Source organism: Salmo trutta, chromosome 16, assembly GCF_901001165.1.
Source record: "Salmo trutta chromosome 16, fSalTru1.1, whole genome shotgun sequence".
Classification (NCBI taxonomy): Eukaryota; Metazoa; Chordata; class Actinopteri; order Salmoniformes; family Salmonidae; genus Salmo; species Salmo trutta.
Window position 1 is genome coordinate 6382624 of NC_042972.1, and position 27377 is coordinate 6410000.

At 42.6% G+C, this 27377-nt stretch overlaps 1 protein-coding gene across 3 annotated transcripts in view; it reads left to right on the forward strand.

The window, feature by feature from the left end:
• grm7 (glutamate metabotropic receptor 7) overlaps window positions 1–27377 on the forward strand; it is a 344805-nt gene that overhangs the window by 84092 nt on the left and 233336 nt on the right. For all 3 annotated transcript variants that reach the window (XM_029692860.1, XM_029692859.1, XM_029692861.1), the window contains exon 2: window positions 19122–19338. In XM_029692860.1, coding sequence (XP_029548720.1) covers window positions 19122–19338 — 217 coding nt within the window. The remainder of the gene's footprint in view (window positions 1–19121; window positions 19339–27377) is intronic.

A 27377-nucleotide genomic window follows, 5' to 3' on the forward strand; every position in this document is an offset into this window, starting at 1 on the left:
CGCAATCCAAGCGTGGGCCGCGCCGGAGATGCCCAACTCGGAGAGGGTGGAGAGGAGGATCTGATGGTTCACAGTATCAAAGGCAGCAGATAGGTCTAGAAGGATGAGAGCAGAGGAGAGAGTGTTAGCTTTAGCAGTGCGGAGAGCCTCCGTGACACAGAGAAGAGCAGTCTCAGTTGAATGCCCAGTCTTGAAACCTGACTGATTAGGATCAAGAAGGTCATTCTGAGAGAGATAGCAGGAGAGCTGGCCAAGGACGGCACGTTCAAGAGTTTTGGAGAGAAAAGAAAGAAGGGATACTGGTCTGTAGTTGTTGACATGGGAGGGATCGAGTGTAGGTTTTTTCAGAAGGGGTGCAACTCTCGCTCTCTTGAAGACGGAAGGGACGTAGCCAGCGGTCAAGGATGAGTTGATGAGCGAGGTGAGGTAGGGGAGAAGGTCTCCGGAAATGGTCTGGGGAAGAGAGGAGGGGATAGGGTCAAGTGGGCAGGTTGTTGGGCGGCCGGCCGTCACAAGACGCGAGATTTCATCTGGAGAGAGAGGGGAGAAAGAGGTCAGGGTAGGGCACAGGGTAGGGCAGTGTGAGCAGGACCAGCGGTGTCGTTTGACTTAGCAAACGAGGATCGGATATCGTCAACCTTCTTTTCAAAATGGTTGACGAAGTCATCCGCAGAGAGGGAGGAGGGGGGGGGAGGAGGATTCAGGAGGGAGGAGAAGGTAGCAAAGAGCTTCCTAGGGTTAGAGGCAGATGCTTGGAATTTAGAGTGGTAGAAAGTGGCTTTAGCAGCAGAGACAGAAGAGGAGAATGTAGAGAGGAGGGAGTGAAATGATGCCAGGTCCGCAGGGAGGCGAGTTTTCCTCCATTTCCGCTCGGCTGCCCGGAGCCCTGTTCTGTGAGCTCGCAGTGAGTCGTCGAGCCACGGAGCAGGAGGGGAGGACCGAGCCGGCCTGGAGGATAGGGGACAGAGAAAATCAAAGGATGCAGAAAGGGAGGAGAGGAGGGTTGAGGATGCAGAATCAGGAGATAGGTTGGAGAAGGTTTGAGCAGAGGGAAGAGATGATAGGATGGAAGAGGAGAGAGTAGCGGGAGAGAGAGAGCGAAGGTTGGGATGGCGCAATACCATCCGAGTAGGGGCAGAGTGAGAAGTGTTGGATGAGAGCGAGAGGGAAAAGGATACAAGGTAGTGGTCGGAGATTTGGAGGGGAGTTGCTATGAGATTAGTGGAAGAACAGCATCTAGTAAAGATGAGGTCAAGCGTATTGCCTGCCTTGTGAGTAGGGGGGGAAGGTGAGAGGGTGAGGTCAAAAGAGGAGAGGAGTGGAAAGAAGGAGGCAGAGAGGAATGAGTCAAAGGTAGACGTGGGGAGGTTAAAGTCACCCAGAACTGTGAGAGGTGAGCCATCCTCAGGAAAGGAACTTATCAAGGCGTCAAGCTCATTGATGAACTCTCCAAGGGAACCTGGAGGGCGATAAATGATAAGGATGTTAAGCTTGAAAGGGCTGGTAACTGTGACAGCATGGAATTCAAATGAGGAGATAGACAGATGGGTCAGGGGAGAAAGAGAGAATGTCCACTTGGGAGAGATGAGGATTCCAGTGCCACCACCCCGCTGGCTCGATGCTCTAGGGGTATGCGAGAATACGTGGGCAGACGAGGAGAGAGCAGTAGGAGTAGCAGTGTTATCTGTGGTAATCCATGTTTCCGTCAGTGCCAGGAAGTCTAGGGACTGGAGGGTAGCATAGGCTGAGATGAACTCAGCCTTGTTGGCCGCAGACCGGCAGTTCCAGAGGCTGCCGGAGACCTGGAACTCCACGTGGGTCGTGCGCGCTGGGACCACCAGGTTAGAGTGGCAGCGGCCACGCGGTGTGAAGCGTTTGTATGGCCTGTGCAGAGGGGAGAGAACAGGGATAGACAGACACATAGTTGACAAGCTACAGAAGTGAAGTTTCTTGTATTATTGTCTCTTGTGTCTTTAGAGAACTGTTTCACTTTGATATCCTTTTTCTTCTGTCCTGATTTTCTCTTTCTTTTCTTCTGTTAACTAGATATTCTTTGTTATTCCTCGTTAGCTAGCTAGCTTCTTCCAAAAGAGTCCCTAGCAACTGCTTAGCAACTGGTAAACAATTCAGCTAGCTAAGATAACTACAATTTTATGAAAAATAGTAACTTTTTTCAAAAGCCTATCTTCTTTGTTTGTTGCTTGTTTTTTCTCCTATTCAGTCTTGCAGTTTTCTTTTGATTTTTTCCGATGTACTTCACTCTAAAAACCATGTAAATTTCAATATTTGTAGGAGCTCATTTTTCAGCTGCTGCTGCTCAAATTGGAATTCCGAAAAACTACTTTGCCCTCAAAAATGGTCAGAATAAGTCAACATAACCAAAGAAATCTGTAATTAATTTTGAAGTTTTGCCGAAGATGTCTTAGTCGCACAATTTTACATCTAGCTAAGTGGTTTAGTGGTGGAAGGAGAGGTATTTCTGACGTTTGATAATGTACATCAACACTGGTCCATTACATCTCTAAAACTGAGCCAGCAACTTCATATGAAACGAAAGAGAAGCTAACCATCTTGTGCAACACTAAATACAAAGGATCCTTCAATAAAAAGGTAGCTAGCTAACTACTGTAGTAACATTATTTTATCACAATTAACACATTTGAATTAAGCAGCAACTGCCAAGTTCTGCCCCGTGTCATTGCTACTGCGCTGTGCACTCAGCTGAGCTGTCCTACAACGTTATAATGTAGAATTATGGACTGACTGCTGCCAAATGAGACCATGTCTACAAATTCATCATCAAGCTGTCAACCTACCGTAACTAAGTGACAAGCTGTACTCTGTTTAAAATTCCATCCCTGTGTTTATCAATCAAGGTAGTTAGCAGTAGGCAAGCTACAAGAACCTGAATCAGATGATGAAATCACTGGCGACCGATATACTTGCAGATATTTTGAGCGGAAGTTTTTAAGAGATGTCGTTTTTGTTTCTCCCAATCTGTCGGTGCCTGTGTCATTCTGCTCTAGTGCAATGCCCATGTTTCATAACGAGTCATACAGTATATATAGTCAGGTGGTGGGAGAATGCTCTTGGATGTATTCCGAATTTTGGAATAAGTGGCAGTTGGGACGTCGAGTGTGCATCGTCTCAAAGCCCAGTTTGTCCAAAACACTTGCAGACTCTATTGATCACTGTCGTACACAACAGCAAGTGGCCACTTGATAAAGGGCTTAGGGACCAAGTGTTCGGTTTGAGATTCAATCTAAAGCATTGTCTTGAGTTTGTTGTACTTGCCTGATAAACTGCCGAAATCCTCATACACTGGCCCTAAGAGGCATTGCGCTCTACCGGTGGTATTTCTGAAAGTTCCCTGAATGTATTTGTGGCCTTTGGAATTAGGAGTTACCAGACATTACGAGTTACCAGACATTAGGATTTACCTCACATTAGGATTTACCTCACATTAGGAGTTACCAGACATTACGAGTTACCAGACATTAGGATTTACCTCACATTAGGATTTACCTCACATTAGGAGTTACCAGACATTACGAGTTACCAGACATTAGGATTTACCTCACATTAGGATTTACCTCACATTACGAGTTACCAGACATTAGGATATATCTCACATTAGTAGTTATCTCACATTACGAGTTACCAGACATTAGGATATATCTCACATTAGTAGTTACCTCACATTAGGAGTTACCAGACATTAGGATTTACCTCACATTAGGAGTTATCTCACATTAGGAGTTACCAGACATTAGGAGATACCTCACATTAGGAGTTATCTTACATTCCTCCTTCCTCTGTTTCCTTCTCTATTTCAACATTTCAGGGTGGTGGGAGGGGGGGTAGGACAAATGAATTAAAAACATGAGATTAGGGTGGATTAGTACACTCCATGACAATGTACTCCTGGGTGTACTGAATTATGTAATTTGAGTAATACTGGAACACACACACACACACACACACACACACACACACACACACACATACACACACACTGTGTTGCCAGAGAAATTCCTTGTCACTGAGCTGAGTAGCAACAATATATTACAGTAAAAGGAAAATGGAGGCTGTGAGTCCCAAATGGAACCCTATTCCATGGACTACTTTTGACCAGGGCCCATAGAGCACAGGTCAACTGTAGTGCATTACTTTTGACCAGGGCCCATAGAGCGCAGGTCAACTGTAGTGCACTATTTAGAGAAAATAGTTCAACTTAGGATCCACTAAAAGGCTTTGCTTCCCTCCATCAGCAGAATCACTTGATGAAATGTTATTGCCTATTATTTAAAAAAACTGTTTTCTCTCATTGTTACGATTACACAATAATGGCAATTTTCATCCCTGTATTGTCTGGTCTTCATTCCGGTCCATGGTGTTGAAGGATTCATTTTCATCCCTGTTTTGTCTGGTCTTCATTCCGGTCCATGGTGTTGAAGGAATCATTTTCATCCCTGTATTGTCTGGTCTTCATTCCAGTCCATGGTGTTGAAAGAACCTTTTTGGCACCCCATTCCCTATATAGCATAGTGCACTACATTTGACCAGAGCCCTATGGTGAATGCAATTTCAGACACAGCTAGTGTCTTGTTGTTTATTACAGGCAGAAGGAAATTAATGGTTGTAATGAAATGAGTGATTTGCTCCACCTCCCACTAGCTAGCAGGTCATGATGACTAAGATCCTGAGCTGTAGCAGATAGAGAGAGACCAAGCAAATTAACTTCAAATTTAACACTGCTTTCTGCATCAACTCCAAGCCTGATATCTGACTCATATGACTGGAGTGTCATTCTGATAATATTGTAAGACAGAAATCTCCTGTTGGTGCAGGCTGATCAGCCTATTAAACAATCCACCAGGTGATCAGCCTGTTAAACAATGCACCAGCTGATCACACAGCAGTTTCATTAAAAGGGAAGAAAGGGGAGGATGAAGAGCATGACAGAGGAGGAGGGAAGACAGAGGCAGAGGAGGGAGGAGGAGAGTGGCAGAGGAGGGAGAAAGAGGAGGGAGGAGGAGAGTGGCAGAGGAGGGAGAAAGAAAGAGGGAGAGGAGGGAGGAGGGAGGAAGACAGAGGAAGAGGAGGGAGGAAGAGGAGGGAGGAAGAGAGTGGCAGAGGAGGGAGGAAGAGAGAGGAAGACAGAGAGAGAGGAAGAGGAAGGAGGAAGACAGAGGAGGGACGAGGAAGGAGGAAGAGAGGGAGAGGAGGGAGGAAGACAGAGGGAGAGGAGGGAGGAAGAGGAGGGAGGAAGACAGAGGGAGAGGAGGGAGGAAGAGATAGGAAGAGAGGAAGAGGAGGGAGGAAGAGGAGGGAGGATGAAGGAGGAAGAGAGGGAGAGGAGTGAGGAAGAGAGAGGGAGAGGAGGGAGGAAGACAGAGGGAGAGGAGGGAGGAAGAGGAGGGAGGAAGACAGAGGGAGAGGAGAGAGGAAGAGATAGGGAGAGGAGGGAGGAAGAGAGTGGCAGAGGAGGGAGGAAGAGAGAGGGAGAGGAGGGAGAAAGACAGAGGGAGAGGAGGAAGAGGAGGGAGGAAGACAGAGGGAGGGAGAGGAGGGAGGAAGAGAGGGAAGAAGATGGCTGGAGAGAGCAGTCTGGTTTGATGATCAGAACAGTAATGTTGGTGCAGCATAGTGCTTGGTTCGTCTGGTCTGGACCAATTCTGATGCATTAAGCCCTAACATTTCCTGCACTATGTCTCTTCATTCTGTTTAGTCCATTTAAATTAATAATATAGAAAAGGAGAGGAGGGAAGAAGAGAAGGGAAGAGAGGGAAGAGGAAGGGCTGGATTTGTCTGGACTGGACCTCTTCTGATCTAACACCAACAACACCACATGTCTTAATTCAGTTCAGTCCTTTAAACTAAGTGTTTTAGGTATCTTACTAAGGGAAGAACCAGTGTTGTAATTACTGAAATCCATATGCAGATTAGCCTTAACTTCTATAGGAGACAAAGGAAATAAATATCAGTTTGAGTTTTGGTGCAGGGTAAGATGAATTAATGATCAGAACAACAGTGTTGGTGCAGGGTTGTGTTGGGTGGTTTTGTTCTGATGGATTGAGCCCTAGCTCTACCATGTAGCCATGGCTCCTTAACTCTGTTTAGTCCAATTCTGTTTAGTCCAATTCTGTTTAGTCCATAGATAAGAAAGGAGAGCAGAGAGAGACGGAGAGGGAAGATGTGATAATCAGAACAGTAGGGAAGTGGAAGGTTAGGTTCAGACCTGCTCTGGCCCTTTTCTCATATGTTAATGTAAAGAGCACCAACACCACCAGTATCAAGACTCTTAGTGTAGTCCTTTTATTAACTAAGGGTCATGGGTATCTCACGAAGAAAATACCTAGTATAGTGATATTAGGATCCTGTTGATCCAACAACAGGGTAGATTTGGAGGGTTTGGTTCTGGTCTGACGTTCTGACCCACTATGGTCAATACTAAAAAGGTGGGGTCTGGTCCTGGTCAGTTTGTTTTACAAATCACTTGTCTTCTTTTAAATCTACACTCTGAACACCAGAGCAGGTGTCCATTCTGTTACCAGAGCAGGTGTCCGTTCAGTTACCAGAGCAGGTGTCCATTCAGTTACCAGAGCATGTGTCCATTCAGTTACCAGAGCAGGTGTCCATTCTGTTACCACAGCAGGTGTATTTTCTGTTACCAGAGCAGGTGTCCATTCTGTTACCAGAGCAGGTGTCCGTTCTGTTACCACAGCAAGTGTCCATTCTGTTACCAGAGCAGGTGTCCATTCTACCAGAGCAGGTGTCCATTCTGTTACCAGAGCAGGTATCCAATCAGTTACCAGAGCAGGTGTCCATTCTGTTACCAGAGCAGGTGTCAATTCTGTTACCAGAGCAGGTGTCAATTCTGTTACCAGAGCAGGTGTCCATTCTGTTACCAGAGCAGGTGTCCATTCTGTTACCAGAGCAGGTGTCCGTTCTGTTACCACAGCAAGTGTCCATTCTGTTACCAGAGCAGGTGTCCATTCTACCAGAGCAGGTGTCCATTCTGTTACCAGAGCAGGTGTCCATTCTGTTACCAGAGCAGGTATCCAATCAGTTACCAGAGCAGGTGTCCATTCTGTTACCAGAGCAGGTGTCAATTCTGTTACCAGAGCAGGTGTCAATTCTGTTACCAGAGCAGGTGTTCAATATGTTACCAAAGCAAGTGTCCATTCTGTTACCAGAGCAGGTGTCCATTCTGTTACCAGAGCAGGTGTCCATTCTGTTACCAGAGCAGGTGTCCATTCTGTTACCAGTGCAGGTGTCCAGTCTGTTACCAGAGCAAAAGAAGAGAATGTATTCTTCCCAAATGGCACCATATTCCCTATATAGAGCCCTATAGGGACCTGATTAAAAGTAGTGCACTGCATAGGGAATAAGGTGCTGTTTGGGACGTGACCAATATATTGACTTCCTGGTATTTGTCCTCTGGCCTTGTATCTCAGTTTGTTTTACCAATCATTTCTCTTTTTTTCCTAAACTTACTCTCAACAGTGTTAGGTACAGTATTTGTCCTCTGCCCTCGCTGGTTTGTGTCAGTTTGTATAACTTGTCTTTTTTCAAATACACTGAACAAATGACAAAGTCTGACCAGGTGAAATTCAGGTGAAAGCTATGATCCCTTATTGATGTCACTTGTTAAATCCACTTCAATCAGTGTTGATGAAGAGGAGGAGACAGGTTAAAGAAGGATTTTTAAGCCTTGAGACAATTAAGACATGGATTGTGTATGTGTGTCATTCAGAGGGTGAATGGGCAAGACAAAAGATTTAAGTGCCTTTGAACGGGGTATGGTAGTAGGTGCCAGGCGCACCGGTTTGAGTGAGTCAAGAACTGCAATACTGCTGGGTTTTTCACACTCAACAGTTTCCCATGTGTATCAAGAATGGTCCACCACCCAAAGGACATCCAGCCAACTTGACACAACTGTGGGATGCATTGGAGTCAACATGGGCCAGCATCCCTGTGGAATGCTTTTGACACCTTGTAGAGTCCATGCCCTGACGAAATTGAGGATGTTCTGAGGGCAAAAGGTGTGCGTAATATGTTTTACACTCGGTGTATATTCCCCTTCAACATTGAAACAGCATTAGAAGTTAATATTGTCAAGCTGTAGTAAAACGAGGACATGAAAATGAAAATACCAATAATCATGTTCTTGGCTATTTCAAAACTGCAGTCACCAATTCTCGTTCTGCGTACACAATGCAGTATTTTCTCATTCTGGTCAGGTAAACGCATTCTGCCTCTGGACCAATGAAGCCAGAAGTGTCGTCAAATTCCTTTTCAGTTTCTTTTTTTTATTGAGTCTGTCAAACCACTGACCTTTTTGTCTCAGATGGAAAACAAACAGTCATAATCTTGATCTATCATAACGAGAAGCAGCTGGCTTCTGACCTCGGAGTAGAGATTTTTCTATAGCTGTTGAACAATACAAAAAGCAATGTAAGACCATTATTTATGCTACTGACAAACTGTTTGCTAAGCTTATATACATGGCATACAATTAAAGATTCTAAATTGTAGACAATTGCAGATACAAAAAATAAAGAATACTGAACCAAGATATGTTGCGATTTACACGTTGCAGATAGATTTATCCCATACATTTGAGAATCTAGTGAAGAAAATCACACCTTATCACTCATCTTGAAAATTACAGCTGCAAACGGCAATTTTCAAAAACAAATGTTACTTTCATTGACTGTACAATAAGCTAAGTGTCTTATAGAAATTCTCAGCACGCATTCAGATGGATAAGTGCACTACACTCTCTATTCGATATGGACGAGGAGTCTCTATTCAGTTAGAAGCTTCCTTAATGGCACGAAGTTGCTGTTTTGTACTTAGCATCTGAATGACTGAAAGGAATACACCTTTAACTGAAAAAGAGAGCTCTACCTTCAAATGAGGCACAAGGTAGACTCCAATGGCAAAACTTGTTTCATCAGATTTAGTGCATACCTATCATTGGAAACACCCATTACTGCATATTTCCTGGAAATATATGAATAAACAACAGGCCTTATTCAATGAGGAAACATAATGGATAAACAATAGACCTCATTGAATTAGGAAACATAATGGATAAACAATAGGCCTCATTCAATCAGGAAACATAATGGATAAACAATAGGCCTCATTCAATCAGGAAACAGAAAGGATAAACAATAGGCCCATTCAATCAGGAAACAGAAAGGATAAACAATAGGCCTCATTCAATCAGGAAACATAATGGATAAACAATAGGCCTCATTCAATCAGGAAACAGAAAGGATAAACAATAGGCCTCATTCAATCAGGAAACGTAATGGATAAACAATAGGCCTCATTCAATCAGGAAACAGAAAGGATAAACAATAGGCCTCATTCAATCAGGAAACAGAAAGGATAAACAATAGGCCTCATTCAATCAGGAAACAGAAAGGATAAACAATAGGCCTCATTCAATCAGGAAACAGAAAGGATAAACAATAGGCCTCATTCAATCAGGAAACAGAAAGGATAAACAATAGGCCTCATTCAATCAGGAAACAGAAAGGATAAACAATAGGCCTCATTCAATCAGGAAACAGAAAGGATAAACAATAGGCCTCATTCAATCAGGAAACATAATGGATAAACAATAGGACTTATTCATTCAGGAAACAGAAAGGATAAACAATAGGACTTATTCATTCAGGAAACAGAAAGGATAAACAATAGGACTTATTCAATCAGGAAACAGAAAGGATAAACAATAGGACTTATTCAATCAGGAAACAGAAAGGATAAACAATAGGACTTATTCAATCAGGAAACAGAAAGGATAAACAATAGGCCCATTCAATCAGGAAACAGAAAGGATAAACAATAGGACTTATTCAATCAGGAAACAGAAAGGATAAACAATAGGACTTATTCAATCAGGAAACAGAAAGGATAAACAATAGGACTTATTCAATCAGGAAACATAATGGATAAACAATAGGCCTCATTCAATCAGGAAACATAATGGATAAACAATAGGACTTATTCAATCAGGAAACAGAAAGGATAAACAATAGGACTTATTCAATCAGGAAACAGAAAGGATAAACAATAGGCCTCATTCAATCAGGAAACATAATGGCAAGAGAATACCAGTTGCTTGAGAAAGGAAAGAAACAACAGTTAGAATTGTTTGATTTTATTTAACTTTTTTTAAACTAGGCAGGTCAGTTAAGAACAAATTTGTATTTACAATGACGGCCTACCCCTGCCTAACCCAGACAATTGTGCCCCGCCCTATGGGACTCCCAATCATGGCCGGTTCTGATACAGCCTGGAATCAAACCAGGGTCTGTAAAGACGCCTCTAGCACTGAGATGCAGTGCCTTAGACAGATGCGCCACTCGGGAGCCCCGAATTGATGATCAGAACAACAGTGTTGGTGCAGGGTAGGGTGAATTGATAATCGTAACAGTTTATTCCGAGTGGCAAAACCATTGAATTGGAGTGGACCATATTTCCATTGATTCAGAGTAAATTGTAAAAGGCACTCCACATAAATAGATTATCATGTGTTTCTGTGTGCTTCTGTGTGCTTCTGTGTGCTGCCTGGGAAGGTTGGTAAAAGAGTAAAAAAAAAACACATTCTATTGGAATCTTTGTTTTTGGGCTAGTGCTTTCCTGGTGATGTTTCCATCCACTTCCCACATCAAGGTAAAATAGCCAGTCACCTGAGCTGAGACCCAGGTGGAAAAAGTCCCGGCTGGGCCATGGTGTGTTTTTTCTTGCCCACAGACCTGCCGACGGACAGACGGAGCCTCAGGACACAGACATTAGGTGGCAGATGTCCTTTTCTCTCTCCTGCCGCTCGGCTCTTCTTTCTCTGTCACTGTGATGGACAAGATAATGGATTGTGATAATGAGAATCCTTCCAGAGGCTGGCCAAGAATGTTCATCACATCCCCTCCTGTCACCCTCACAGACACATAAATACAGGATACAGACCCCGGAAACAGGCCGTAGGGGCCAAGGTTCTAATAGTGGAACTGATATAATTTCACTAGCTTTGTGTTCCTGTGTGTGCGTGTGTGTGTGTGTTTGTGTAAAAGGTAATTGAAAGAAAGAGAAAGAAAGAGAGAGAGTGAACAAAAAACAATCAACTTCAAGGCCTCATAAACAGAGGGGAGGGGGGTTGGAAGGTTGTTGATTCCTGTGGAAGTGACAGAGAGACAGACAGAGGACAGGTAAACAAGAAACAATGAGAAGAGCCAGAGAAAGTGAGCAAGAGAGTGACAGAAAAAAAAAGAGAGAAAAAACTTGAATACTTGAAATGGTGCAGAGACAGGGTTGAAAGGGGTTGTTGATTCCTGTGTAGGTGAAGGATTCACCTCAGGAATAGCAGCTAATCTTACTATGTGTGGGCAGCAGCACCTCTCTCTCCCTGCATGGTAGGAGAACAGCAGCACCTCTCTCCCTGCATGGTAGGAGGGCAGCAGCACCTATCTCTCCTATCTCTCTCTCCCTGCAGGCTAGGAGGGCAGCAACACCACTCTCTCCCCCTCCATGCTAGGAGGGCAGCATCACCTCTCTCTCTCCCTGCAGGCTAGGAGGGCAGCATCACCTCTCTCTCTCCCTGCAGGCTAGGAGGGCAGCAGCACCTCTCTCTCCCTGCAGGCTAGGAGGGCATCAGAGTCTCTCTCTCCCTGCAGACTAGGATGGCAGCAGCAACACCTCTCTCTCTCCCTGCAGACTAGGAGGAGGTGTACAGAATATAATGTCACCCTAGCCAGCCATCTACTTATAAAGAAATCGCTTTCTTCTACCTCTCTAAGGGGAGAAAACATCCATGAAATGAACTAATGAATAGAGCAAGGGGGTTTTCTTGAACAGAAATATGTGCCTTAGTTATACCCATATTTTTCAGTGATCAGGTGACGTCGTTAGGAAAACTCCTGCCCCTAACACATCACTTTTGATGGAGTAGCTTTGGTTTATGAATCATGTTTTCTTGACGTGACTCAAGGGTGTTGCGTCTTGTTGCATGGACACCTGATGTGTAACTGAATTCATACTCGTTCATTGCATTGTTGAAAGACTTGATAGTCCTCTCATACCCAATCATATCTCTACAATGAATATGTAGATGAAGATTTTGGCTTCATTTCTCAACCATAGTTTCTATTGTTCCAGCACCTGAAAAGCTATTGAGATGCCACCAAATGGTGCCAGTGATTGTCAGGGTCTACAATATGCATTTTCTTTGACAATGTCCCACTACATTTTGTATAGCACCATGTACATTAGGGCTGTGTGGAAGGACATTGGATTGGCTTTGAGCAGATCTTCATCGAGTTGTATTTTGCTGTCATATTGCATTGGACTGAATCGCTTCATGTTTAATTTCTATTCTTCAATCGTTTTATGTCTATAACCTTGCCCCCTTATAGGCTGACCAAACCGCTCGCGTCGTGTGCGCGAGCGTTGCAAAATAAAGTCCTCTCTATTTCTGACGCAGATCGCACTGCAAGTCCTGCCTCTCCCATCTCCTCATTGGTTTATAGAAGCAGGTACCCACGCGCCATCTCCTCATTGGTTAAATTGAAAGACGAACTGTGTTGCCGGTCGGTGTAGTAATACTATGAAAGTTTAGATGCCAATCACCATATAAGTTCAAAGATGAAAAAGCCTGGAAGGAGGAGAGACGACTACTGTAAATTGTCCGGTAGCGATTTTTATGAATTGTTCAGCAGTCCAATGGCTTGGAGGTAGAAGCTGTTGAGGGAGCCTTTTGGTCCTAGACTTCGCGTTGCAGTACTGCGCGGTAAAAGAGAAAAGTCTATAACATGGGTGACAGGACTCTCTGTCAATTTTATGGGCTTTCCTCTGACACCGCCTATTATATAGGTCCTGGATTGCAGGAAGCTTGGCCCCAGTGATGTACTGGGCCGTTCGCACTACCCTCTGTAGAGCCTTAAAGGTCAGATGCCGAGCAGTTGCCATACCATCCTCCCTATAGGCCGTCTCATCGTTGTCAGTGATCAGGCCTACCATTGTTGTGTCGTCAGCAAACTTGATGATGTTGTTGGAGGCATGTTTGGCCACGCAGTTGTGGGTGAACAGGGAATACAGGAGGGGACTAAGTACACACCCCTGTGGGGCCCCTGTGTTAAGGATCAGCGTGGCAAACTTGTTGCTGCCTACTCTGACCACCTGGGGGCGGCCTGTCAGGAAGTCCAGGATCCAGTTGCAGAGGGAGATGTTTAGTCCCAGAGTCCTTAGCTTAGTCATGAACTTCGTGGCACTATGGTGTTGAACGTTGAGCTGTAGTCAATGGCAAGCATTCTCACATAGGTGTTCCTTTTGTCCAGGTGAGAAAGGGCAGTGTTGAATGCGATTGAGATTGCATCATCTGTGGATCTGTTGGGGTGGTATGCGAATTGGAGTGGGTCTAAGGTGTCCGGGAGGATGCTGTTGATGTGAGCCATGACCAGCCTTTCAAAGCACTTCATGGCTACCGACGTGAGTGCCACGGGGCGGTAATCATTTAGGCTGGTTACCTTCACTTTCTTGGGCACAGGGTCTATGGTGGTCTGCTTGAAACATGTAGGTATTACAGACTCGGTCAGCGAGAGGTTGAAAATGTCAGTGAAGACACTTGACATTTGGTCAGCGCATGCTTTGAGTACACATCCGGGTAATCCGCCTGGCGCAGCGGCTTTGTGAATGTTGACCTGTTTAAAGGTTTTGTTAACATCGGCAACCGAGAGCATTATCACACAGCCATCCAGAACAGCTGGTGCTCTCGTACATGCTTCAGTGTTGCTTGCCTCGAAGCGAGCATTAAAGGCATTTAGCTCATCTGGTAGGCTCGTGTCACTGGGCAGCTTGCGTCTGGGTTTCCCTTTGTAGTCCGTAATAGTTTTCAAGCCCTGCCACATCCGACGAGCATCAGAGCCGGTGTAGTAGGATTCAATCTTAATCCTGTTTTGACACTTTGCTTGTTTGATGGTTCGTCTGAGGGCATAGCGAGATTTCTTATAAGCATCCGGATTAGTGTCCCGCTCCTTGAAAGCGGCAGCTCTACCCTTTAGCTCGATGCGGATGTTGCCTGTAATCCATGGCTTCTGGTTGGGGTATGTACGTACAGTCACTGTGGGGACGACGTCATCGATGCACTTATTGATGAAGCCGATGACTGAGGTGGTGTATTCCTCAATGCCAACATGTCCCAGTCTGTGCTAGCAAAACATTCCTGTAGTGTAGCAGGACTGACTGACTTACTACTTGAGTAAAATTCTAAAAGTATTTGGTTTTAAATATACTTAATTATCAAAAGTAAAAGAATAAGCCATTTCGAATTCCTTATGTTAAGCGGATAGCCGGCACACTCCAACACTCATACATAATAAAAACAAAGTATTAGTGAGTCCGCCAGATCAGACCCAGTAGGGATGACCAGGGATGTTCTCTTGATAAGTGTGTGAATTGTACCACTTTCCTGTCAACATGTAACGAGTACTTTTTGGTGTGAGGGAAAATGTATGGAGTAAAAAGTACATCATTTTCTTTTGGAATGTAGTGAAATAAAAGTTACATTTGTCTACTTGTTTTAACTTTTAAAGTAACTTACGTGGCTGTAAGTAAGAGACGTTGAAAGTTAAAACAAGTAGACTTCTATTGGTGAGATAATCAGTGGTGTAAAGTAGTTAAGTAAAAATACTTTAAAGTCCTCTTCTCCACTCCTTTACTAATGTACGGTATTTACAGATGAATGCTTCTTCTCTCCGGCCATTAAATCAAGAGAGATCAAAGGGCTAATTGAAAACATAACATCTTGTTGAGATTTACAGCTAAAGGAGCTTTTTCTTATATTTTTTATTCATGATAAAGCCAAGAGACCAGACTGGAATGGACAAATGGTGAAATAATCTCAGTCCTTCCTTTGAAGAAATTTAATTGGGATTGAACTTGATGTCAAACTAATTTAGAAGTTTATGAGGGATGTCGTATCTTCCCATACTGTTAACTCTGAACTCCATAAACTGAAATGACCCGATGTGGAAAAACTGTTTTGACATATACAAATATTCTTTGTCTTGTGACGGATGTAGACTTTTGTTCTGATGACCTGTAATATGATAATTGATTTGATGTTTTCTAAAGACATTTGATTATCTGTATCTGTGTTATTTGACATTTTCTTCTACTGTTTTAATACATTTATGTCTATAGTTTATATATTTTTAGTTAGTCTTCATATTATCCTTACAGTATTTTTGGCATACTAAATCTGTAAATATAATATTCTCACTTGTTCAACAAACTTTCTCCTTTCCCTTCTTAATAGGCAGGGCAAACCTGTTTTGGTGATTTCTGGTATATCATCAAAATAAATCACAGCATGTTTTTGGACTCATTCAGCAGTTTTTACCTGATTAAGTACAATATCATTGGACAATAAATGTTGAAAATTCAATTTACAGTGCCTTCAGAAAGTATTCATACCCCTTGACTAATTACACATTTTGTTGTGTTACATCCTGAATTCAAAATGGATTAAATAGATGCTTTTTCTCACCCATGTACACACAAAAACATCTAATTTACATAAGTATTCAAACCCCTGAGTCAATACATGTTGGAATCACCTTTGGCAGTGATTACAGCTGTGAGTCTTTCTGGGTAAGTCTCTAAGAGCTTTGCACACCAGGATTGTACAATATTTATGCATTATTCTTTTAAAAACGCTCCAAGCTTTGTCAAGTTGTTTGTTGATCATTAGTAGAGACATTTTCTTGCCATAGATTTTCAAGACAATTTAAGTCAAAACTGTAGGCCACTCAGGCCTACAATCTAGGCCACTCAGGAACATTCAATGTTGACTTGGTAAGCAATAGTGTATATTTGGATTGGTGTTTTAGGTTATTATCCTGCTGAAAGATGAATTTGTCTCCTCTAGGATTTTGCCAGTGCTTAGCTCTATTCCATTCCATTTTTATCCTAAACAACTCCCTAGCCCTTGCTGATGACAAGCATGCCCATAACATGATGCAGCCACCACAATGCTTGAAAACATGTAGAGTAGTTTTCAGTGATGTGTTGTGTTGGATTTGCCCCAAACATAACGCTTTGTATTCAGGACATAAATGTAATTTATTTGCCACATTCTTTGCAGTTTTACTTTAGTGCCTTATCGCAAACAGGATGCATGTATTGGAATATTTTTAGTTTGTTCAGGCTACCTTCTTTTCACGCTGTCATTTAAGTTAGTATCATGGAATAACTACAATGTTGTTAATCCATGCACAGTTTTCTCCTATCACAGCATTAAACTCTAACTGTTTTAAAGTCACCAGTGGCCTCATAAGTGGTTCCCTCTCTGGCAACTGAGTTAGGAAGGATACCTGTATGTTTGTAGTGACTGGGTATATTGATACACCGTACAAAGTGCAGTGGGTTAAAGTACTTAAGTAAAAATACTTTAAAGTACTACTTAAGTCATTTTGGGGGTTATCTGTATGTTACTTTAATATTTATATGTTTGACAACTTTTACTTCACTACATTCCTAAAGAAAATGATGTACTTTTTACTCCATACATTTTCCCTGACACCCAAAAGTAGTCATTACATGTTGACAGGAAAATGGTCCAATTCACACACTTATCAAGAGAACATCCTTGGTGCTTCATGCTTCATTTTGTAAATGGAGTGTGCCCTTGGCTATCTAAATGTTTTTTAAATAATAATTAAGAAAATGGTGACATCTAGTTTGCTTAATATAAGGAATATGAAATGATTTATACTTTTACTTTAATACTTAAGTATATTTTAGAAATTACATTTAGTTTTGATACTTAAGTATATTTAAAAACAAATACGTGTAGACTTTTAATCAAGTAGTATTTTACTGGGCAACTGTTACAAATCCCTTTGGCCCAGCGGTCTAGGGGGGGATGGATACGAGACCCGTAACATAAATCATGCAAATTATAATCGTGATAAAGAACAGTGAGAACCAAAAACCACAGACAACTGAAATCTACCGTCAAACTCAAAAGGTTTATTTTTAACACACGGTAACGGGGTGTGAGAAAAGGGGCTGAGCTGGACCCAAGCAAAGAAACAATAAGCCAAAAACACCCCTAAGCTAGACTAGCCTATTTCCACAACAGCTAGCTAACTAACCAAAAATACAGTGGGTGGTCCGCCCAGTTCTAACTAGGGTACTTAGACAAAGTATTCCTACGGGTAATGTATGCCCATGGGCGACTTGTCTTGGTACCCCCTTTTCCCACCAAACAAACAAACAGTCAAACAACACTCACAGGATTACCAGACAATTGTGACATGTAGTTGCAAAAACAAAAGAGATCAATACAGAGATAGAGAGAGGGGGACACAGAGAGAGATTGAGAGAATGAACACAAAGATTGATCTCGGGAGAAAACAACTGAATGGGTTTTTAAACCAAGGGAAAGGGGCTGTGATTGGGTGAGGGAAGAGGAGCAGGTGTCTTCTGATTGGGGACTGATTGGGGGAATGATGATTGTCACCTGTGAGGGGAGAAGGAGAGAAAAGAAATACAAATACAGGATACACACTACTTGTATCCGTAACAGCAACTTTCACTTTTACTTTATTCATTTTCTATTAAGGTATCTTTACTTTTACTTAATAAGTATTTAAATTGGGTACTTTTTCCACCACTGCCAAAGTATAAATAATTACTTCACCATGTTCAACGGGATATTCAATGTCTTTATTTATGTTATTATTGTTACCTATCTACCAATAGGTGCCCTACTTAGCAAGGCATTGAAAAATCTACCTGATCTTTGTGGTTGAATCTTCGTTTGAAATGCACTGCTTGACTTAGGGACTTTACAGATAATTGTATGTGTGGGGTACAAAGATGAGGTAGTCATTCAAAAATCATGTAAAACACTATTATTGCACACAGAGTGAGTCCATGCAACTTATTATGTCACTTGTTCAGCACATTTATACTTCTGAACTTACAGTATTTAGGCTTGCCATAACAAACGGGTTGAATACTTATTGACTCAAGACATTCCAGCTTTTCATTTTTTATTAATTTGTAAAAAAAAAAAATATATATATATATATATATATATATATATATATATATATATATATATATATATATATATACAGTAGGCTGAATGTTTGATGTTCCCTACTTCTAGACTAGATCACCCATAGCGTCTGTAGGCTGAATGTTTGATGTTCCCTACTTCTAGACTAGATCCTCCATAGCGTCTGTAGGCTGAATGTTTGATGTTCCCTACTTCTAGACTAGCTCATCCATAGTGTCTGTAGGCTGAATGTTTGATGTTCCCTACTTCTAGACTAGATCACCCATAGCGTCTGTAGGCTGAATGTTTGATGTTCCCTACTTCTAGACTAGATCCTCCATAGCGTCTGTAGGCTGAATGTTTGATGTTCCCTACTTCTAGACTAGCTCATCCATAGTGTCTGTAGGCTGAATGTTTGATGTTCCCTACTTCTAGACTAGATCACCCATAGCGTCTGTAGGCGAAATGTTTGATGTTCCCTACTTCTAGACTAGATCACCCATAGCGTCTGTAGGTGAAATGTTTGATGTTCCCTAGTTCTAGACTAGATCCTCCATAGCGTCTGTAGGCTGAATGTTTGATGTTCCCTACTTCTAGACTAAATCACCCATAGCGTCTATAGGCTGAATGTTTGATTTTCCCAGGTTTGAACAAGTTTTGCTGAAGTCAAGGAGATCAAAAATATTCAAACATCGACTGTTTGTGTTAAGCATGGTTCGACATCTCTGTCAGAATTGCCTGGCATGATTGTCTATACAATAAGACAATGTCATGTATGTCAGGATGTACCCACGCTTGTTAGCCGTGTGTGCAGATCAGAGGACTCACGCATGTATGGAAATGCAGAGAACTATGCAGGCCATGGGCATCATTAAGTGGGATTTGACTATTCATCTGATGATTGACAATACAGTTATTGTGCTCCTAGCGTTCATAATATTAAAAGATGGATAGCTGAGACTAATCATATAATCTTCTTACTGTATGCTCCTGTTGTCCATCTTAACTCATCCCTTCTTTCTCCTCTCTCTCTCCTCAGATTCCTCAGATTAGCTATGCCTCCACGGCCCCGGAGTTGAGCGATGACCGGCGATATGACTTCTTCTCCCGTGTAGTGCCTCCGGACTCGTTCCAGGCCCAAGCCATGGTGGACATAGTCAAGGCCATGGGCTGGAACTATGTATCTACCGTCGCATCAGAAGGATCCTATGGAGAGAAGGGAGTGGATGCCTTCCAACAGCTGTCCAGAGAAGCAGGTGAGTCCCAAAGTAACCTCTCTGGTGAATCTGGCCTTAATGGCCATGTACTCTTAAATCCCCACCTGGTACAGCCAGAAGAGGACTGGCCACCCCTCGGAGCCTGGTTCCTCTCTACACAGTACAGCTAGAAGAGGACTGGCCACCCCTCGGAGCCTGGTTCCTCTCTACACAGTACAGCTAGAAGAGGACTGGCCACCCCTCTGAGCCTGATTCCTCTCTACCCAGTACAGCCAGTAGAGGACTGCCAGCTCTCTGAGCCTGGTTCCTCTCTACCCAGTACAGCCAGTAGAGGACTGGCCACCCGTCTGAGCCTGATTCCCCTATACCCAGTACAGCCAGAAGATGACTGGCCACCCCTCTATAGGTTTCTTTAAAAATTCCCACCATCTACTGAATTGTTCTTAGGCACTGTGCTTATACATCTCATTACCTGCTCTTTGGATTTTTATGCTGGGTATCTGTATAGCACTTTGTGACAACTGGTGATGAAAAAAGGGCTTTATAAATACATTTGATTGATTGTTTGAATGTTTTCCAATAATAAAACTTATTGCAAGGGTGTAAAGTGGATTAACATGTGATGTGATCGAATAATCAAGGAATTGCAATAATCTTCTATGATAACCACTGAGGGTTGCAAGTTAGAAATGATTTAGTTTATTCAGAAGACATCTACTTTGAGTTTGGTGTGGTAAGAGACAAACCTTGCATGTATGTGTATATACAGTACCAGTGAAAAGTTTGGACACACCTACTCATTCAAGGGTTTTTCTTTATTTTTGCTATTTTCAAAAATGTTGTATAATAGTGAATACATCGAAACTATGAAATAAGATATATGGAATCAAGCCTTAACCAAAAAAGTGTTAAACAAATACAAATCTATTTTATATTTGAGATTCTTCAAAGTAGCCACCCTTTGCCTTGATGACAGCTTTAAACACTCTTGGCATTCTCTCAACCAGCTTCATGAGGTAGTCACCTTTCAATTTCAATTAACAGTTGAGCCATGTTAAAACTTAATATGTGGAATTTCATTCCTTCTTAATACGTTTGAGCCAATCAGTAGTGTTGTGACAAGATAGGGGTGGTATACAAAAGATGGCCCAATTTGGTAAAAGACCAAGTCCATATTATGACAAGAACAGCTCAAATAAGCAAAATGAAATGACAGTTCATTATTACTTAAAGACATGAAGGTCATGTCTTTTAATATTTCTTCAAGTGCAGTCGCAAAACCCATCATGCGCTATGATGAAACTGGCTCTCATGAGGTCTGCCATAGGAATGGAAGACCCAGAGTTACATCTGCTGCAGAGGATAAGTTCATTAGAGTTACCAGCCTCAGAAATCTTAGCCTAATAAATGCTTCACAGAGTTCAAGTATCAGACACACCTCAACATCAACTGTTCAGAGGAGACTGCGTGAATCAGGCCTTCATGGTCGAATGGCTGCAAAGAAACCACTACTAAAGGACACCAATAAGAAAAATACACCCGCTTTGGCCAAGAAACACAATCAATGGACATTAGACCGGTGGAAATCTATCATTTGGTCTGATGAGTCTAATTTGAGATTTTTGGTTGCAAACGGTATGTCTTTGTGAGACGCAGATTATTCGAATGGATGATCTCTGCATGTGTAGTTCCCACCATGAAGCATGGAGGAGGAGGTGTGATGGTGTCGGGGTGCTTTGCTGGTGACACTTTCAGTGATGTATTTACAATTCAAGGCACACTTAACCAGCATGGCTACCACAGCATTCTGCAGCGGTACGCCATCCTATCTGGTTTGCGCTTAGTGGGACTATCATGTGTTTTTCAACAGGACAATGACCCAACACACCTCCAGGCTGTGTAAGGGCTATTTGACCAAGAAGGTGAGTGATGGAGTGCTGCATCAGGTGACATGGCCTCCACAATCACCTGACCTCAAGTCAATTAAGATAGTTTGGGATGAGTTGGACCACAGAGTGAAGGAAAAGCAGCCAACAAATGCTCAGCAAATGTGGGAACTCCTTCAAGACCGTTGGAAAAGCATTCCAGGTGAAGCTGGTTGAGATAATTCCAAAAGTGTGCAAAGCTGTCATCAAGGCAAAGGGTGGCTACTTTGAAGAATCTAAAATCTAAAGTACATTTAGATATGCTTAAAGTGACTATGCATATATGATGAACAGAGAGTAGCAGTAGCGTAAAAGAGGGGTTGGCGGTTGGTGGGTGGCAGGACACAATGCAGATAGCCCGGTTGAGATAACCCACCACCCACCACCCGCCAACCCCTCTAGCAGCCGTCGTGCGGTGATGTCACCCTCCCTGAGATCTGAAATCAACTGTCTATCACGGTTTGACAGTTGACCTTAGTTTTGCCCTCAGCTAGTATTGGCGACTTTGAATGACAGAGTGTTGTATACAGAGGGTTCAGAGATCAAGCCCCGGGTAGGGTAGACAGGGATGAATTTCACTCTGTTAGATTTCTATGAGGAGAATTTTGGGCTTCAGCAATATTCTATGGTCCTCAATTTTATTTTTAAATATTTTAATTTAACCTTTATTTAAGCAGGCAAGTCAGTTAAGAACAAATTCTTATTTACAATGACTGGATATCCCGGCCAAACCCGGACGACGCTGGGCCAATTGTGTGCCGCCCTACTGTAGTGACGCCTCTTGCACTGAGATGCAGTGCTTTAGACCGCTGCGGCACTTGGGCACCCAAATATATGGCCAATATATGGTCCTCAATATACTATGGTCCTCAATATACTATGGTCCTCAATATATGGTCCTCAATATATGGTCCTCAATAACTGGTCCTCAATACACTATGTACCTCAATATGTGGTCCTCAATATATGGTCCTCAATTTGTGGTCCTCAATATATGGTCCTCAATATATGGTCCTCAATAACTGGTCCTCAATAACTGGTCCCCAATATACTATGGTCCTCAATCTACTATGGTCCTCAATCTACTATGGTCCTCAATATACTATGGTCCTCAATATGTGGTCGTCAATATGTGGTCCACAATATATTGTCCTCAATATGGTCCTCAATATACTATGGTCCTCAATATACTATGGTCCTCTATATATGGTCCTCTATATATGGTCCTCAATATGCTATGGTCCTCAATATATGGTCCTCAATGTACTATGGTCCTCAATATATAGTCCTCAATATATAGTCCTCTATATATGGTCCTCAATATACTACGGTCCTCAATATATGGTCCTCAAAATACTATGGTCCTCAATATATGGTCCTCAATATACTATGGTCCTCAATGTACTATGGTCCTCAATATGGTCCTCAATATATGGTCCTCAATATGCTATGGTCCTCAATATATGGTCCTCAATATGTGGTCCACAATATATGGTCCTCAAAAATTAAAATTAAGGACCTCTTTGGATTGAAGAGTCTGCAAAAGGTTATAGAGTACGTTATTATATTATTACTAGCTTATAAACTAACGAGACATTGAGATGGACAGCCTACTAACATCCACTGGTTAAAGAACCAGTCATTGTAATGTAATGCACATGTAATACAGTTGATTAACATCACACTTCGGCATTGCCAGAGGTCTATGCTTGACAGAGGTCTATGTTTTAACGTAATCAGTTACTGGTTCACACGTGCCAACACAATCACAGTTAGCGGGTCCAGTAAACCCATTGTAAAAAGCCTGTCATCTGAGGTTTTGCCTTCTGCCCTAACATCTTTCGTTATCTCCCTTTATTAATCACAGGATGACTATAATACAGTGTTGTGTACCAAATGGCACCCTATTCCATATATAGTGCACTACTTTCAACCAGGGCCCATAGGGAATAGGGTGCCATTTGGGATGCAGAGTGTTACGCAACTTTTTAATTAGCTTTTTACTCACCAAAAGGGCTTTCTCTTCCTGATTGCAGGGTTTTGTTCTTTATCGTTCTGGGTTATCTCCGCTCCCATAATCCTCTACTCTATTTATCCTGGGGGTGTTTGTGTGTTCCTGCTCTCACCGCTTCACGTCGCCACAGATCATCTGGCCAATTAGGCTCAGCCATTTCCAACAGGCTGTGGAGGCAGAGAAATATCTACATTGATTTCTTGCGCAGCGTACTGGAGCACAGATTAGAAGAGGATTTCCTATCCGCAAGTTTCTCAGGTAGCAGCCAGTATAACTACATTTTAAACATCCATAGAAACTAAATAGAAAGGAAACTCCAGCACACTAGTGATGTTGATGCTTCCAAACATTAAATTGATTATAAACCAACAATGAGTTTAACTTTTTCAGACCTCCATGGAATACCTCCTTTTTTGGGGGGAGGAGAGAGGGGGGGGGGGGCATTGTAAGGCAATGCAGAGGCGTGACTGGCATGTCTTTATTTAACTTTGGATCTGCTTGAGATAAACCGTGCAATGGAAGATGCTGTGTACTGTGCTCTCAGAGAGGGATACAGGGAGTGGGTGGCGGAAACACCTGGTGCCTGGCGGATGGTCGGCTAAATAGTGGCTAGAAAGAGAGAAGTATCTGGAGTGGTGGTCATTTATATGCTAATGGCCGCCGGAGGGGATGATTGTCGTTTTACAGGCTCCTAACCAACTGTGCAATTTTTTAAACTTAAAAAAAAAAAACTTTTGTAACTTTATTTTGTACATAATGTTACTGCTACCGTCTCTAATGACCGAAAAGAGCTTCTGGGTATCTGAACAGCGATTACTCGCCTCGAATTGGACGAAGATTTTTTTCTTTAATGAGTCTGACACGAAGGATATACTGTACTGCTTCTCCCAAGACCAGGCCCAAATCCCCTTCTTTCGCAAGCAGAGAAGATGGAAATACAGGGGTCGGAGATAGGGATGTCTTGTGAGAATTAGTCGGCGAGGGGGTAACCTACCTCTATCATCCGTTCTATTGGCCAACGTGCAATCATTGGAAAATATACTGATTGATCTCTTTTCAAGATTACCCTACCAACGGGACATTAGAAACTGTAATATCTTATGTTTAAGGCAGACCACCATAAAGTGAAGGTAACCTGCCTAAATGACTACTGCCCGGTTGCACTCACATTAGTAGCCATGAAGGCCTTTGAAAGGCTGGTCATGACTCACATCAATACCATCATCCAGGGAAACCCTAGACCCACTCCAATTCGCATACCAGCCCAACAGATCATCAGATGACGCAATCTCAATCGCACTACACCCTGCCCTTTCCCACCTGGACAAAAGGAACACATACTGTATGTGAAAATGCTGTTCATTTACTACATCTCAGCGTTCAACACCAAAGTGCCCACGAAGCTCATCACTAAGCTAAGCACCCTGGGACTAAACATCTCCTTCTGCAACTGGATCCTAAACTTCCTGACGGACCGCCCCAGGTGATAAGGGTAGGCAACAACACATCTGCCACACTGATCCTCAACACTGGGGCCCCTCAGGGGTACGTACTTAGTCCCTTCTTGTACTCCCTGTTCACCCACGACTTCGTGGCATTGCACGACTCCAACACCCCCATCAAGTTTGCTGATGACACGACAGTGGTAGGCATGATCACCGATGGCATTGAGACAGCCTACAAGGAGGAGGTCAGTGACTTGGCGGTGTGGTGCCAGGACAACAACCTCTCCCTCAACGTCAATAAGACGAAGGAGCTGATTGTGGACTATTGGAGAAAGAGGGAAGAGCACTCCCCCATCTACATTGACGGGGCTGTAGTGGAGCGGGCCGAGAGCTTCAAGTTCCTTGGCATCCACATCACTAAAGACTTAACATGGTCCACACAAACCCATACAGTCATGAAGAGGGCCCGTCAGCACTTCTTCCCTCTCAGGAGGCTGAACAGATTTGGCATGATCCTCATAAAATCTACAGCTGCACCATCGAGAGCATCACACACACTACACGGACACCCCCACACAAAACCTCCACACATTCACATACACACACACACACACATCATATGCTGCTGCTACTCTGTTCTGTATTCATACTTCTATTATTATCTATTCTGATGCCTAGTCAATTTAAACTGACTTTACGTACATATCTACCTCAAATACCTTATTACTATCTATCCTGATGCCTAGTCACTTTACCCTGCCTTCATGTACAAATCTACCTCAAATACCTTATTATTATCTATCCTGATCTATCCTAGTCAGTTTACCCTGCCTTCATGTACATATCTACCTCAAATACCTTATTATTATATATCCTGATGCCTAGTCACTTTACCCTGCCTTCATGTACAAATCTACCTCAAATACTTCACACCCCTGCACATTGATCTGGTACTGGTATTCCCTGTATATAGCTCCACATTGATCTGGTACTCCCTGTATATAGCTCTACATTGATCTGGTACTGGTACTCCCTGTATATAGCTCTACATTGATCTGATACTGGTACTCCCTGTATATAGCTCTACATTGATCTGATACTGGTAGTTCCTGTATATAGCTCCACATTGATCTGGTACTGGTACTTCCTGTATATAGCTCCACATTGATCTGGTACTGGTACTTCCTGTATATAGCTCCACATTGATCTGGTACTGGTACTCCCTGTATATGGCTCCACATTGATCTGGTACTGGTACTTCCTGTATATAGCTCCACATTGATCTGGTACTGGTACTTCCTGTATATAGCTCCACATTGATCTGGTACTGGTACTTCCTGTATATAGCTCCACATTGATCTGGTACTTCCTGTATATAGCTCCACATTGATCTGGTACTTCCTGTATATAGCTCCACATTGATCTGGTACTGGTACTTCCTGTATGTAGTTCCACATTGATCTGGTACTTCCTGTATGTAGCTCCACATTGATCTGGTACTTCCTGTATATAGCTCCACATTGATCTGGTACTTCCTGTATGTAGCTCCACATTGATCTGGTACTTCCTGTATGTAGTTCCACATTGATCTGGTACTTCCTGTATGTAGCTCCACATTGATCTGGTACTTCCTGTATATAGCTCCACATTGATCTGGTACTTCCTGTATATAGTTCCACATTGATCTGGTACTTCCTGTATGTAGCTCCACATTGATCTGCTACTTCCTGTATATAGCTCCATTCTTGTGTATTTTCTTCCTCTTGTGTTACTACTGTATTTTAATTTGTATTGTTATTATTTAACTCTCCATTGTTGAGAAGGTACGCATTTTCCTAAGTAAGACTTTCACGGTAAAGTCTACACCAATTGTATTCGGCACATGTGACAAATACAATTTGATTTGAAAGTATTTTTACTTAGTTACTTTACACCACTGGTCATTCTCAAGGAGGGTATACTTGTGCAAATGCAATGTAGAGTCCCGCACACTGTTAATTGCTGCTGCAGTTTTATTGTACAATGTTTCGACCTGAACGTCTTCATCAGGTAGACTATTTGCAAAAACTTGTACACCGCTTTGTGTTACGTAATACTGTGCTTTGATTACTTTAAGCAAAGGGACTACAATTGTTTTTTGTTAACTTTTACGGTAATATCCTGCTGGCCTGAATTAGTCTACACAGGGACGTGACCCAATACTACCCAGAAACCATTTCCCTTGTGCTTCTGCTTAACTTTGTTTCCCTCATCAACAACGGATGGAGATTTATCAGTGTGTTGCCATGGATGTGGCTTGCGGGCTATGCCGCTTACTGACTTACTCAATATTTTGTGTGTGTGTGTGTGTGTGTGTGTGTGTGTGTGTTTATTTATAAATCCATTAGTCCTGGTAGGGATTTATAGGGATGTGAGTTTTAACACAGGCCATAGTACAGAGTCTTAATTTGATTAGCCCGTTCCTGTGTGATTTCATGACATGGCTTAGACGTTTATTAGTGAAATACACACACACACACACACACACACACACACACACACACACACACACACACACACACAAACCTACACCTACACACTCACACACTCACACACCTACACACACACACACCTACACACCTACACACCTACACACCTACACACACACACACACTCACACCTACACACACACCAACACACACACAGCTAACCTGG